The 15,473-nt window shown below is 56.8% G+C and overlaps 1 protein-coding gene and 1 non-coding gene across 2 annotated transcripts in view; both read left to right on the forward strand.

The window, feature by feature from the left end:
• Positions 1-2,035: 2,035 nt before the first annotated feature.
• LOC140403008 (KH homology domain-containing protein 4-like) overlaps positions 2,036-15,473 on the forward strand; it is a 58,212-nt gene continuing 44,774 nt past the window's right edge. Inside the window, 6 exon segments of the mRNA XM_072490665.1 lie at positions 2,036-2,210; positions 2,212-2,286; positions 8,232-8,336; positions 9,101-9,180; positions 11,440-11,492; positions 13,571-13,725. Of these exon segments, the coding sequence (XP_072346766.1) occupies positions 2,097-2,210; positions 2,212-2,286; positions 8,232-8,336; positions 9,101-9,180; positions 11,440-11,492; positions 13,571-13,725 (582 nt within the window). The 5' untranslated portion in view covers positions 2,036-2,096.
• LOC140403083 (small Cajal body-specific RNA 4) lies at positions 12,012-12,143 on the forward strand. The gene has a single exon (XR_011938248.1).

The following is a 15,473-nucleotide window of genomic DNA, read 5'->3' on the forward strand; positions in this document are numbered from 1 at the left end:
AGCGAGAGAGAGAGACAGCGAGAGAGAGAGACAGCGAGAGAGAGAGACAGCGAGAGAGAGAGACAGCGAGAGAGAGAGAGACAGCGAGAGAGAGAGACAGCGAGAGAGAGAGACAGCGAGAGAGAGAGACAGCGAGAGGAGAGAGACAGCGAGAGAGAGAGACAGCGAGAGAGAGAGACAGCGAGAGAGAGAGACAGCGAGAGAGAGAGACAGCGAGAGAGAGAGACAGCGAGAGAGAGAGACAGCGAGAGAGAGAGACAGCGAGAGAGAGAGACAGCGAGAGAGAGAGACAGCGAGAGAGAGAGACAGCGAGAGAGAGGAGACAGCGAGAGAGAGAGACAGCGAGAGAGAGAGACAGCGAGAGAGAGAGACAGCGAGAGAGAGAGACAGCGAGAGAGAGAGACAGCGAGAGAAGAGAGACAGCGAGAGAGAGAGACAGCGAGAGAGAGAGACAGCGAGAGAGAGAGACAGCGAGAGAGAGAGACAGCGAGAGAGAGAGACAGCGAGAGAGAGAGACAGCGAGAGAGAGAGACAGCGAGAGAGAGAGACAGCGAGAGAGAGAGACAGCGAGAGAGAGAGACAGCGAGAGAGAGAGACAGCGAGAGAGAGAGACAGCGAGAGAGAGAGACAGCGAGAGAGAGAGACAGCGAGAGAGAGAGACAGCGAGAGAGAGAGACAGCGAGAGAGAGAGACAGCGAGAGAGAGAGACAGCGAGAGAGAGAGAGACAGCGAGAGAGAGAGACAGCGAGAGAGAGAGACAGCGAGAGAGAGAGACAGCGAGAGAGAGAGGACAGCGAGAGAGAGAGACAGCGAGAGAGAGAGACAGCGAGGAGGAGAGAGACAGCGAGAGAGAGAGACAGCGAGAGAGAGAGACAGCGAGAGAGAGAGACAGCGAGAGAGAGACCGAGAGAGAGAGACAGCGAGAGAGAGAGACAGCGAGAGAGAGAGACAGCGAGAGAGAGAGACAGCGAGAGAGAGAGACAGCGAGAGAGAGAGACAGCGAGAGAGAGAGACAGCGAGAGAGAGAGACAGCGAGAGAGAGAGACAGCGAGAGAGAGAGACAGCGAGAGAGAGAGACAGCGAGAGAGAGAGACAGCGAGAGAGAGAGACAGCGAGAGAGAGAGACAGCGAGAGAGAGAGACAGCGAGAGAGAGAGACAGCGAGAGAGAGAGACAGCGAGAGAGAGAGAGAGACAGCGAGAGAGAGAGAGAGACAGCGAGAGAGAGAGAGAGACAGCGAGAGAGAGAGAGACAGCGAGAGAGAGAGAGAGACAGCGAGAGAGAGAGAGAGACAGCGAAGAGAGAGAGACAGCGAGAGAGAGAGAGAGACAGCGAGAGAGAGAGAGAGACAGCGAGAGAGAGAGAGAGACAGCGAGAGAGAGAGAGAGACAGCGAGAGAGACAGAGAGACAGCGAGAGAGAGACAGAGAGACAGCGAGAGAGAGACAGAGAGACAGAGAGAGAGACAGAGAGACAGACAGCGAGAGACAGCGAGAGAGAGAGAGACAGCGAGAGAGAGACAGAGAGAGAGACAGAGAGAGAGACAGAGAGAGAGACAGAGAGACAGACAGCGAGAGACAGCGAGAGAGAGAGACAGCGAGAGAGAGAGAGACAGCGAGAGAGAGACAGAGAGAGAGACAGAGAGAGAGACAGAGAGAGAGACAGAGAGGGAGACAGAGAGGGAGACAGAGGGGGAGGGGGGGAGAGAGAGGGGGGGGGGGGAGAGAGAGGAGGGAGGGGGGGGGGAGAGAGAGGGGGAGGGGGGGAGAGAGAGGGGGAGGGGGGGGGAGAGAGAGGGGGAGGGGGGGGAGAGAGAGGGGGAGGGGGGAGAGAGAGGGGGAGGGGGAGGGGGGGGAGGGTAGGGGGGGGGAGAGAGAGGGGGAGGGGGGAGAGAGGGGAGGGGGCTAGCGAGAGAGAGTGAGGGGAGGGTGGGCGAATTTTGTGAGGGAGGAGGTGATGCTGCCACCAGCTGCCCGCTCTCTGCTGCTCTCCTTAGTTCTCATTGACGGGATCAAATGTCTTTGCTTTGCAGGCGGCGCAGCAAGTGGGACCAGCCTGGCACTGGTACGAATGGCTCGCTGGCAGGGGTGATGCCGACATGTACGTCCCCCCTGGCTCAGTGCCAGTGTCTCTGCCCCCTGGCACTGGACTGTCCATGAGCGTGGGGCCTATTGCCCCGGCCACCGGGGCATTGGACGCTGCAGCAGCTGTCCGCAGCCAAGATCAACGCGAAACCGTGCCAACTTGCCCCTGAACAGGTACAGGCTGCGCCTCCGTCTGTGTCTTATGTGGGATGTGCTTTTCAGGCAGGGATTTGCAACAATGAGAGGTGGGGGGTGGGCCGGGGGAAGAGGGGGGGAATCCGGCTGCTGCTGGACGTAGCAAATTTACCAATGGTGTTACTGTCAGCTGCTACTGCGACATGTTTGTGTCTTGAAGACAACATTCTCCGGCATCTTTCACATCCCCAGGTTGTCTCAGTGATGGCCAATGAAGTATACTAATTGTTGTAATGTGCCTGCCAGTGTGTGCACAGGAAGCTCCTACGTGCCTTCCGTTCATGCCTAGTAGAAAGTGGAGTTTGCACATTCTCCCCCTGTCTGCGTGGGTCTCACCCTTACAACCCAAAGATGCGCAGGGAAGGTGAATCGGCCACGCTAAATTGCCCCTTAATTGGGAAAATAAAGAATTGGGTGCTCTTAATTTTTTTTGAAATGTCCAGAACAAAGGACATTACAGCACAGGAACAGGCCTTTCGGCCCACCAAACCGGTGCTGATCCAGGTTCCTGTACACCACTCCTGCAAATGACTCTTTGCCTGTACCATTCCTCATAATGGGCGGTACGGTATCACAGTGGTTAGCACTGCTGCCTCACAGCGCCAGGGACCCGGGTTCGATTCCCGGCTTGGGTCACTGTCTGTGCGGAGTCTGCACGTTCTCCCCGTGTGTGCGGGGGTTTCCTCCGGGTGCTCCGGTTTCCTCCCACAAGTCCCGAAAGACGTGCTGTTAGGTGGATTGGACATTCTGAATTCTCCCTCTGTGCACCCGAACAGGCGCCGGAATGTGGCGACTAGGGAATTATCACAGTAACTTCACTGCAGTGTTAATGTAAACCTACTTGTGACACTAATAAAGAGTCTTATTCTTCATCTCTACTCACACTGCTTCTTAATTGGAGGGATACAAGATAGCCAGGAGGGAACTGAAGAAAGGGATTAGGAGAGCTAAGAGAGGGCATGAACAATCTTTGGCGGGTAGGATCAAGGAAAACCCCAAGGCCTTTTACACATATGTGAGAAATATGAGAATGACTAGAGCGAGGGTAGGTCCAATCAAGGACAGTAGCGGGAGATTGTGTATTGAGTCTGAAGAGATAGGAGAGGTCTTGAACGAGTACTTTTCTTCTGTATTTCCAAATGAGAGGGGCGATATTGTTGGAGAGGACAGTGTGAAACAGATTGGTAAGCTCGAGGAAATACTTGTTAGGAAGGAAGATGTGTTGGGCATTTTGAAAAACTTGAGGATAGACAAGTCCCCCGGGCCTGACGGGATATATCCAAGGATTCTATGGGAAGCAAGAGATGAAATTGCAGAGCCGTTGGCAATTATCTTTTCATCCTCACTGTCAAATGGGGTGGTACCAGGGGATTGGAGAGTGGCGAATGTCGTGCCCCTGTTCAAAAAAGGAACTAGGGATAACCCTGGGAATTACAGGCCAGTTAGTCTTTCTTCGGTGGTAGGCAAAGTAATGGAAAGGGTACTGAAGGATAGGATTTCTGAGCATCTGGAAAGACACTGCTTGATTAGGGATAGTCAGCACGGATTTGTGAGGGGTAGGTCTTGCCTTACAAATCTTATTGAATTCTTTGAGGAGGTGACCAAGCATGTGGATGAAGGTAAAGCAGTGGTTGTAGTGTACATGGATTTTAGTAAGGCATTTAATTAAGTTCCCCATGGTAGGCTTATGCAGAAAGTAAGGAGGCATTGGATAGTGGGAAATTTGGCCAGTTGGATAACAAACTGGCTAACCGATAGAAGTCAGAGAGTGGTGGTGGATGGCAAATATTCAGCCTGGATCCCAGTTACCAGTGGCGTACCGCAGGGATCAGTTCTGGGTCCTCTGCTGTTTGTGATTTTCATTAATGACTTGGATGAGGGAGTTGAAGGGTGGGTCAGTAAATTTGCAGACGATACGAAGATTGGTGGAGTTGTGGATAGTAAGGAGGGCTGTTGTCGGCTGCAAAGAGACATAGATAGGATGCAGAGCTGGGCTGAGAAGTGGCAGATGGAGTTTAACCCTGAAAAGTGTGAGGTTGTCCATTTTGGAAGGACAAATATGAATGCGGAATACAGGGTTAACGGTAGAGTTCTTGGCAATGTGGAGGAGCAGAGAGATCTTGGGGTCTATGTTCATACATGTTTGAAAGTTGCCACTCAAGTGGATAGAGCTGTGAAGAAGGCCTATGGTGTGCTCGCGTTCATTAACAGAGGGATTGAATTTAAGAGCCGTGAGGTGATGATGCAGCTGTACAAAACTTTGGTAAGGCCACATTTGGAGTACTGTGTACAGTTCTGGTCGCCTCATTTTAGGAAAGATGTGGAAGCTCTGGAAAAGGTGCAAAGAAGATTTACCAGGATGTTGCCTGGAATGGAGAGTATGTCTTACGAGGAAAGGTTGAGGGTGCTAGGCCTTTTCTCATTAGAGCGGAGAAGGATGAGGGGCGACTTGATAGAGGTTTATAAGATGATCAGGGGAATAGATAGAGTAAACAGTCAGAGACTTTTTCCCCGGGTGGAACACACCATTACAAGGGGACATAAATTTAAGGTGAAAGGTGGAAGATATAGGAGGGATATCAGAGGTAGGTTCTTTACCCAGAGAGTATTGGGGGCATGGAATGCACTGCCTGTGGAAGTAGTTGAGTCGGAAACATTAGGGACCTTCAAGCAGCTGTTGGATAGGTACATGGATTACGGGAAAATTATATAGTGTAGATTTATTTGTTCTTAAGGGCAGCACGGTAGCATTGTGGATAGCACAATTGCTTCACAGCTCCATGGTCCCAGGTTCGATTCCGGCTTGGGTCATTGTCTGTGCGGAGTCTGCACGTCCTCCCCGTGTCTGCGTGGGTTTCCTCCGGGTGCTCCGGTTTCCTCCCACAGTCCAAAGATGTGCGGGTTAGGTGAATTGGCGAATGATAAATTGCCCTTAATGTCCAAATTGCCCTTGCTGTTGGGTGGAGTTGTTGAGTTTGGGTAGGGTGCTCTTTCCAAGAGCCGGTGCAGACTCAAAGGGCCGAATGGCCTCCTTCTGCATTGTAAATTCAATGATAATCTATGATTAATCTAGGACAAAGGTTCGGCACAACATCGTGGGCCGAAGGGCCTGTTCTGTGCTGTATTTTCTATGTTCTATGTTAACCAATGCTTTCTGAACTTCGGTTATCCCTCTTGCTAATGGTGTCTTTAATTAATGGAACCATTAATTCTCCTGATTTCCTACCCTTCCTTTTTTTAAAAATACATTTAGAGTACCCAATTCATTTTTTCCAATTAAGGGGCAATTTAGCGTGGCCAATCCACCTACCCTGCACGTCTTTGTGTTGTGGGGCTGAGACCCATGCAGACACGGGGAGAATGTGCAAACTCCACACGGACAGTGACCCGGGGCCGGGATCGAACCCGGGTTCATGGCGCCGTGAGGCAGCAGTGCTAACCGCTGCGCCGCCCTGCTGCCCGTATATAATTCATCTCTATTTGTCTGTTTTGTTTCAAATGCTATTTGCTTTCAGGTACAGAATCTTCAGCTTGTCCTTGTTATTTCTGTAATCCCCAGCCTTTTGAGTTATTCTTAGATTTGCACGCTCTGTCACAGTCACTTTATCATCTCCCATATTAATTCCTTCCTTTTGTCTCGACTCTCTGATTTACCACATCTGCCCACATTTGATCCCTTGCCCCCAGCTATTTAAACCCTCTCTGCTTCCTTGGCTATGCAATTCGGAAGGACGCTGGTTCCCAGCATGATTCAGGTGTAAACTGTCCCAATGGTCCAGCCCCCACTTCCCCCAGTGAATAAACTGGAGCCCACCTCTCCCAGACCAGGGTGTGAGCCCCCCCCCCAGTGAATAAACTGGAGCCCACCTCTCCCAGACCAGGGTGTGAGCCCCCCCCAGTGAATAAACTGGAGCCCACCTCTCCCAGACCAGGGTGTGAGCCCCCCCAGTGAATAAACTGGAGCCCACCTCTCCCAGACCAGGGTGTGAGCCCCCCCCCCAGTGAATAAACTGGAGCCCACCTCTCCCAGACCAGGGTGTGAGCCCCCCCCCCCCAGTGAATAAACTGGAGCCCACCTCTCCCAGACCAGGGTGCGAGCCCCCCCCAGTGAATAAACTGGAGCCCACCTCTCCCAGACCAGGGTGCGAGCCCCCCCCAGTGAATAAACTGGAGCCCACCTCTCCCAGACCAGGGTGTGAGCCCCCCCCCAGTGAATAAACTGGAGCCCACCTCTCCCAGACCAGGGTGCGAGCCCCCCCCAGTGAATAAACTGGAGCCCACCTCTCCCAGACCAGGGTGTGAGCCCCCCCCCCAGTGAATAAACTGGAGCCCACCTCCCAGACCAGGGTGCGAGCCACGCTTTTTGAGGCTCCGCTTTTTACTCTTGCGCTGAGCAGTTCGTTCACTCTCTGCAGAACCCCTTTCCTAGTTCTGCCTGTGTTGTGGGGTGTCTGCCTGAACCACGACCACTGGATCCTTCCCCTTCCACTGAAAGATCCAATCCAGCCCTGAGCAGATGCCCCAAACCCTGGTCCCGGGCAGGTAACAGTCTTTGCTGCAGAGAACAGTGTCGATCTCAGTCACTATTCTGTTCCCTGCCACCGTACATTCCCCTTTGCTCCCTCCAATTGAATGGCCTGTACAACAGTGCCATGGTCAGGCAGCTCAGTTACCCAGCAGCCCTCCCCCTAACCCCAGTAACCCAGCAGCCCCCCACCCTCACCCCAGTTACCCCTGCAGCCCCCACCCTCATCCCAGTTACCCGGCAGCCCCCACCCTCACCCCAGTTACCCGGCAGCCCCCCACCCTCATCCCAGTTACCCTGCAGCCCCCACCCTCACCCCAGATACCCCGGCAGCCCCCGCCCTCATCCCAGTTACCCGGCAGCCCCCGCCCTCACCCCAGTTACCCTGCAGCCCCCACCCTCATCCCAGTTACCCTGCAGCCCCCACCCTCACCCCAGTTACCCGGCAGCCCCCACCCTCACCCCAGTTACCCTGCAGCCCCCACCCTCATCCCAGTTACCCGGCAGCCCCCACCCTCACCCCAGTTACCCGGCAGCCCCCACCCCTCACCCCAGTTACCCCTGCAGCCCCCACCCTCACCCCAGATACCCGGCAGCCCCCGCCCTCATCCCAGTTACCCGGCAGCCCCCACCCTCACCCCAGTTACCCTGCAGCCCCCACCCTCATCCCAGTTACCCTGCAGCCCCCACCCTCACCCCAGTTACCCCTGCAGCCCCCACCCTCACCCCAGATACCCCGGCAGCCCCCGCCCTCACCCCAGTTACCCCGGCAGCCCCCGCCCTCACCCCAGTTACCCGGCAGCCCCCACCCTCACCCCAGTTACCCGGCAGCACCCCACCCTCACCCCAGTTACCCGGCAGCCCCCACCCTCACCCCAGTTACCCTGCAGCCCCCACCCTCACCCCAGTTACCCGGCAGCCCCCACCCTCACCCCAGTTACCCTGCAGCCCCCACCCTCACCCCAGTTACCCTGCAGCCCCCACCCTCACCCCAGTTACCCGGCAGCCCCCACCCTCACCCCAGTTACCCGGCAGCCCCCACCCTCATCCCAGTTACCCGGCAGCCCCCACCCTCACCCCAGTTACCCGGCAGCCCCCACCCTCACCCCAGTTACCCGGCAGTCCCCACCCTGTTGGGACAGTTGCAGAGGCTGACACTCCTGTCCCCTTTCCCGCCTCATTCGAAGTCAAACCCGCCCGTCCCCCGAACCCCGATCCCTGACCCCGTTCCCCTAACCCCCACCCTCGCCCGCCCTGCCATTCCCCCCCCTCCTCGCCCCCCCCCCCCCTCCCTCCCTCCCTCCTCCTCCTCGTCCGCCCCGCCTTAAAACCAGTCTTGTTGAATGGTGCTTTGAATCTGTACGGCTCCTCCTTGTGCTGTGGATCTTGCTGAGCCCCTGCTCTTTACAGGCACCTTATTCGGGGCAAGATGGCCGGAAAAAACAAGGACGACCTGGTGGTGGCTGAAGTAGAAATCAATGATGTTCCCATCAACTGTCGAAACATGCTGACCCGAGGGCAAACCCAGGACGAGGTGAGAGAGACATTCCACTCCAATCGTCTCCGGAACAGTAACCCTGCGGGAGGGGGGTCTGACTAGACAGTACCCCGCCTTCGGGAGGGAGAGGGGCTGTGACTGGGCAGTGCCCACTGGGGGAGGGGCTGTGACTGGGCAGTGCCCTCCTGGGGGAGGGGCTGTGACAGGGCAGTGCCCACTGGGGTAGGGCGTGTGACTGGCAGTGCCCCCCTTGGGGGGAGGGGCTGTGACTGGGCAGTGCCCCCCTGGGGGAGGGGCTGTGACTGGGCAGTGCCCCCCGGGGGAGGGGCTGTGACTGGGCAGTGCCCCCCTGGGGGAGGGGCTGTGACTGGGCAGTGCCCCCTGGGGTAGGGGCGTGTGACTGGGCAGTGCCCCCCTGGGGGGGAGGGGCTGCGACTGGGCAGTGCCCCCTTGGGGGAGGGGCTGTGACTGGGCAGTGCCCCCCTGGGGGAGGGGCTGTGACTGGGCAGTGCCCCCCTGGGGGAGGAGGAGACTGGATTCTGTTTGACTAGATCATTTCTCTTGACGGCGCTGGGCGGGGGCGGCGCTGGCAGGGCCAGCGCTGGGCGGGGGCGGCGCTGGCCGGGGGCGGCCGGTGAATGGTCTAACTTGCAGGTGCCCGTCTCTGACCGTGCTCCAGGAGATTGCAGGGAATGCTGTGTTCTTCATTTTCCCTCAATGGGCCGTCTGTGTTTCTGTCTCTGTTCCCTCCAGGACATCACTAAGTCCTCCTTTTTGAAGCTGTGTCTCCTCTCTCACAGGTCAGTCGCTTCACTGGAGCAGCTGTGTCTACACGTGGGCGGTTCATGGCCCCAGAGGAGAAGGTACAAGCCACCCCGGGGTACGTACCCGTGAATAACAAATCCCTGAACTTATTGTCACGCCTTCTCTCGCTCTCTGGCGCTCGCTCTCACACTCTGAGATGCCTGCTGCAATAATGAGGGCATGGTGCACAGCCAGAGTGCCGATTTCTGGATGATGTGTTAAAGCGAGGCCTTTGCTGCCTCTCTGGGTGGAGGTACAACATCCTCTGTTGCAAAAAGAGGAGGAGATTATCCATGATGTCCTCGGCCACTGTCTATCCCTCTGCAGTTAGTTTCACTCCGATCAGATTTTCCGGTGATCTGGGGGAGTTTGCTGCCAGGCCTCCTCCAACTTCAAAATGTCCTCGCATTGCGATGTCCTCAGCTGTTGAAATGCTGGTTCACCTGGGCGAAGGGGCCTGTGGACTCTGCCTGTAGCACTGTCTCAGTTACCCTCAGCTGCCTGGAGAAAATGCTCAGCATCCTGATCTGTACCTGAGCCCTGACAGGGAAAGGCACACCCAACAGCAGTGAGCATCATGCTTCTGTAAGACACGTCTGTCTGTCTCTCTGTCTGTGTCTCTCTCTGCCTCTCTCCCTCTCTGTCTCTCTCTCCCTCTCTGTCTCTCTCTCCCTCTCTGTCTCCCTCTCTGCCTCCCTCTCTGCCTCCCCCTCTCTCTCTGCCTCCCCCTCTCTCCTCTGCCTCCCCCTCTCTCTCTGCCTCCCCCTCTCTCTCTGCCTCCCCCTCTCTCTCTGCCTCCCCCTCTCTCTCTCTCTGCCTCCCCCTCTCTCTCTCTGCCTCCCCCTCTCTCTCTCTGCCTCCCCCTCTCTCTCTCTGCTCCCCCCTCTCTCTCTGCCTCCCCCTCTCTCTCTGCCTCCCCCTCTCTCTCTGCCTCCCCCTCTCTCTCTGCCTCCCCCTCTCTCTCTGCCTCCCCCCTCTCTCTCTGCCTCCCCTCTCTCTCTGCCTCCCCCTCTCTCTCTGCCTCCCCCTCTCTCTCTGCCTCCCCCTCTCTCTCTGCCTCCCCCCTCTCTCTCTGCCTCCCCCTCTCTCTCTGCCTCCCCCTCTCTCTCTGCCTCCCCCTCTCTCTCTGCCTCCCCCTCTCTCTCTGCCTCCCCCTCTCTCTCTGCCTCCCCCTCTCTCTCTGCCTCCCCCTCTCTCTCTGCCTCCCCTCTCTCTCTGCCTCCCCCCTCTCTCTCTGCCTCCCCCTCTCTCTCTGCCTCCCCCTCTCTCTCTGCTCCCCCTCTCTCTCTGCCTCCCCCTCTCTCTCTGCCTCCCCCTCTCTCTCTGCCCTCCCCCTCTCTCTCTGCCTCCCCCTCTCTCTCTGCCTCCCCCTCTCTCTCTGCCTCCCCCTCTCTCTCTGCCTCCCCCTCTCTCTCTGCCTCCCCCTCTCTCTCTGCCTCCCCCTCTCTCTCTGCCTCCCCCTCTCTCTCTGCCTCCCCCTCTCTCTCTGCCTCCCCCTCTCTCTCTGCCTCCCCCTCTCTCTCTGCCTCCCCCTCTCTCTCTGCCTCCCCCTCTCTCTCTGCCTCCCCCTCTCTCTCTGCCTCCCCCTCTCTCTCTGCCTCCCCCTCTCTCTCTGCCTCCCCCTCTCTCTCTGCCTCCCCCTCTCTCTCTGCCTCCCCCTCTCTCTCTGCCTCCCCCTCTCTCTCTGCCTCCCCCTCTCTCTCTGCCTCCCCCTCTCTCTCTGCCTCCCCCTCTCTCTCTGCCTCCCCCTCTCTCTCTGCCTCCCCCTCTCTCTCTGCCTCCCCCTCTCTCTCTGCCTCCCCCTCTCTCTCTGCCTCCCCCTCTCTCTCTGCCTCCCCCTCTCTCTCTGCCTCCCCCTCTCTCTCTGCCTCCCCCTCTCTCTCTGCCTCCCCTCTCTCTCTGCCTCCCCCTCTCTCTCTGCCTCCCCCTCTCTCTCTGCCTCCCCCTCTCTCTCTGCCTCCCCCTCTCTCTCTGCCTCCCCCTCTCTCTCTGCCTCCCCCTCTCTCTCTGCCTCCCCCTCTCTCTCTGCCTCCCCCTCTCTCTCTGCCTCCCCCTCTCTCCCTGCCTCCCCCTCTCTCCCTGCCTCCCCCTCTCTCCCTGCCTCCCCTCTCTCCCTGCCTCCCCCTCTCTCCCTGCCTCCCCTGTCTGTCTCTCTGTGTTTCCCCCCCCCCCCCAAGCACTCTAGTACCTGGGCTATCTCCCGGCATCATGCCACTCGGGGTTTGGGGGGGGGGGGGCACAGCTGCTGGCACTTTGCCCTGTCTGCCCTGTGATTGTTGCGTATCCAAATCCAGGAAACATTTGGAATTCCGTTTCTCATTTCTCTCCCCTGCAGGGACCGTGCTTTGTACCTGCACATCCAAGGACAGACACGTGATGTTGTTGACAGTAAGTGTGCGGCCGAGATGAATGGCTGGCTTCTGGCCTCGCAGAAGTCCAGACTGAGCTTACCGCCCGTTTATTAGCCTGACTTGGGCAGGGCAGGCGTAGGTGCTCTTGGATTGATCCTGGCCAGTGTGGGCGAGGGAGTGGGGAGGAGAAAAGCAGGCCGAGATGATGGATGGGAAGCAAAAACAAAACTGGAATGTTAGTTGGGTGGATTGGCCATGCAAAATTGCCCCTTTAGAGTCCAAAGATGAGCAGGGTAGGGGTGTGATGGGGAGAGGGTGGGGGAGGGGAGGGTGCTCTTTCGGAGGGTCGGTACAGACTTGAGGGGCTGAATGGGCTGTCTGCACTGCAGGGATTCCATCCGGCTCCATACCATTGACAAAAGGAATATCCTTGGCAGCAGACTTTGACAACGAGAGCCTGCCCGTTTCACTGGGGAATCCCAGGGGATCGCGGATACGGGTAACATTGGGATGAAACCGATTGATGAGGACTGCAGCAGGTTGAAACAATCAGGGACCTGGAGGATGAAGAAAGTGGGACCTGTCCAGTAGTTTGGTTCTGCTGATACACTCCTCCTAGAGAAACTGGGCTGTGAGGACAGCCCCACTTCGAGTGAAAGCCGGGGTTTCACTGTGCAGCCCGACAATTTAAACACTGCACGCCTTCCATCGGAGCGATCTTGGTTCAGTGCTGAGGAGTAGGGAGTGATCGATGCGTCAGTACTGAGGGAGCGCTGCACTGTCGGGGTCAGTACCGAGGGAGCGCTGCACTGTCGGGGTCAGTACTGAGGGAGTGCTGCACTGTCAGGGGGTCAGTACTGAGGGAGTGCTGCACTGTCAGGGGGTCAGTACTGAGGGAGCGCTGCATTGTCAGGCGGTCAGTACTGAGGGAGCGCTGCACTGTCAGAGGGTCAGTACTGAGGGAGCGCCGCACTGTCAGAGGGTCAGTACTGAGGGAGTGCCGCACTGTCAGAGGGTCAGTACTGAGGGAGTGCTGCATTGTCAGGGGGTCAGTACTGAGGGAGTGCCGCACTGTCAGAGGGTCAGTACTGAGGGAGTGCCGCACTGTCAGAGGGTCAGTACTGAGGGAGTGCCGCACTGTAGAGGGTCAGTACTGAGGGAGTGCTGCACTGTCAGAGGGTCAGTACTGAGGGAGTGCCGCACTGTCAGAGGGTCAGTACTGAGGGAGTGCCGCACTGTAGAGGGTCAGTACTGAGGGAGTGCTGCACTGTCAGAGGGTCAGTACTGAGGGAGTGCTGCACTGTCAGAGGGTCAGTACTGAGGGAGTGCCGCACTGTCAGAGGGTCAGTACTGAGGGAGTGCCGCACTGTAGAGGGTCAGTACTGAGGGAGTGCTGCACTGTCAGAGGGTCAGTACTGAGGGAGTGCCGCACTGTCGGAGGGTCAGTACTGAGGGAGTGCCGCACTGTCAGAGGGTCAGTGCTGAGGGAGCACCGCACTGTCGGAGGGTCAGTACTGAGGGAGTGCCGCACTGTCAGGGGGTCAGTACTGTGGGAGTGCCGCACTGTCAGGGGGTCAGTACTGAGGGAGTGCCGCATTGTCAGACGGTCAGTACTGAGGGAGTGCCGCACTGTCAGAGGGTCAGTACTGAGGGAGCGCCGCACTGTCAGAGGGTCAGTACTGAGGGTGTGCCGCACTGTGGGAGGGTCAGTACTGAGGGAGAGCCGCACTGTCAGAGGGTCAGTACTGAGGGTGTGCCGCACTGTCAGAGGTTCAGTACTGAGGGAGTGCCGCACTGTCAGAGGGTCAGCACTGAGGGAGCGCCGCACTATCAGAGGGTCAGTACTGAGGGAGCACCGCACTGTCAGAGGGTCAGTACTGAGGGAGTGCCGCACTGTCAGAGGGTCAGTACTGAGGCAGAGCTGTCAGCGGGGGAGCGCTGTAGTGCCTGTAGTGACGTGCGAGCTCTGAGCTGTCTATGCCTATTGATAGATTGATAGCCAATTCCCAGCAAGCCTTTGACCCATTTCGAGACAGGGACAGAAAGGAGAGAAGAGGAGATGACCGGATTGGAGTATTCCAGCTTTCTGAACTGTATAAATACACTTCTTTGCAGAGGCTGTGAACCGGATTAAAGAGATCATCGCCGGCGGAGTTATAAAGACAGTCAGTGCTTCGAACTCGCAGTTTAATGGTCCAATGGTTACCGTCTATCACCAGCCAGCTCATGTTTCACATCCGACAACCAGCACAACCAAATCCCAAGCAGGGGTAAGTATGTCCTGATAGCATGGAGGAGGACATTCGTCACTGCACTGGTCCCTATCTTTAACCCCGTGCTGTACCTGTCTTGGAGTGATGGGGGCAGTGAAGAGGGAGCTTTACTCTGTATCTAACCCAGTGCTGTACCTGTCCTGGGAGTGTTTGATGGGGACAGTGTCGAGGGAGCTTTACTCTGTATCTAACCCCGTGCTGTACCTGTCCTGGGAGAGTTTGATGGGGACAGTGTCGAGGGAGCTTTACTCTGTATCTAACCCAGTGCTGTACCTGTCCTGGGAGTGTTTGATGGGGACAGTGTCGAGGAAGCTTTACTCAGTATCTAACCCCGTGCTGTACCTGTCCTGGGAGTGTTTGATGGGGACAGTGTAGAGGGAGCTTTACTCTGTATCTAACCCCGTGCTGTACCTGTCCTGGGAGTGTTTGATGGGGACAGCGTAGAACGAGCTTTACTCTGTATCTAAACACGTGCTGTACCTGTCCTGGGAGTGTTTGATGGGGGCAGTGTAGAGGGAACTTTACTCTGTATCTAACCCCGTGCTGGACCTGTCCTGGGAGTGTTTGATGGGGACAGTGTAGAGGGAGCTTTACTCTGTATCTAACCCTGTGCTGTACCTGCCCTGGGAGTGTTTGATGGGGACAGTGTAGAGAGAGCTTTACTCTGTATCTAACCCCGTGCTGTACCTGTCCTGGGAGTGTTTGATGGGGACAGTGTAAAGGGAGCTTTACTCTGTATCTAACCCTGTGCTGTACCTGTCCTGGGAGTGTTTGATGGGGACAGTGTAGAGGGAGCTTTACTCTGTATCTAACCCCGTGCTGTACCTGTCCTGGGAGTGTTTGATGGGGACAGTGTAGAGGGAGCTTTACTCTGTATCTAGCCCCGTGCTGTACCTGTCCTGGGAGTGTTTGATGGGGACAGTGTCGAGGGAGCTTTACTCTGTATCTAACCGCGTGCTGTACCTGTCCTGGGAGTGTTTGATGGGGACAGTGCAGAGGGAGCTTTACTCTGTATCTAACCCCGTGCTGTACCTGTCCTGGGAGTGTTTGATGGGGACAGTGTAGAGGGAGCTTTACTCTGTATCAAACCTCGTGCTCTCCCTGTCCCGAGTGATGGGGACACTGTAGAGGCAGCTTTACTCTGTATCTAACCCCGTGCTGTACCTGTCCTGGGATTGTTTGATGGGGACAGTGTAGGGGGAGCTTTACTCTGTATCTAACCCCGTGCTGTACCTGTCCTGGGATTGTTTGATGGGGACAGTGTAGGGGGAGCTTTACTCTGTATCTAACCCCGTGCTGTACCTGTCCTGGGAGTGTTTGATGGGGACAGTGTCGAGGGAGCTTTACTCTGTATCTAACACGGTGCTGTACCTGTCCTGGGAGTGTTTGACAGGGACAGTGTAGAGGCAGCTTTACTCTGTATCTAACCCCGTGCTGTACCTGTCCTGGGAATGTTTGATGGGGACAGTGTAGAGGGAGCTTTACTCTGTATCTAACACGGTGCTGTACCTGTCCTGGGAGTGTTTGACAGGGACAGTGTAGAGGCAGCTTTACTCTGTATCTAACCCCGTGCTGTACCTGTCCTGGGAGTGTTTGATGGAGACAGTGTCGAGGGAGCTTTACTCTGTATCTAACACGGTGCTGTACCTGTCCTGGGAGTGTTTGACAGGGACAGTGTAGAGGCAGCTTTACTCTGTATCTAACCCCGTGCTGTACCTGTCCTGGGAGTGTTTGATGGGGACAGT

The sequence above is a fragment of the Scyliorhinus torazame genome, chromosome 26 (genome assembly GCF_047496885.1).
Source record: "Scyliorhinus torazame isolate Kashiwa2021f chromosome 26, sScyTor2.1, whole genome shotgun sequence".
Lineage (NCBI taxonomy): Eukaryota > Metazoa > Chordata > Chondrichthyes > Carcharhiniformes > Scyliorhinidae > Scyliorhinus > Scyliorhinus torazame.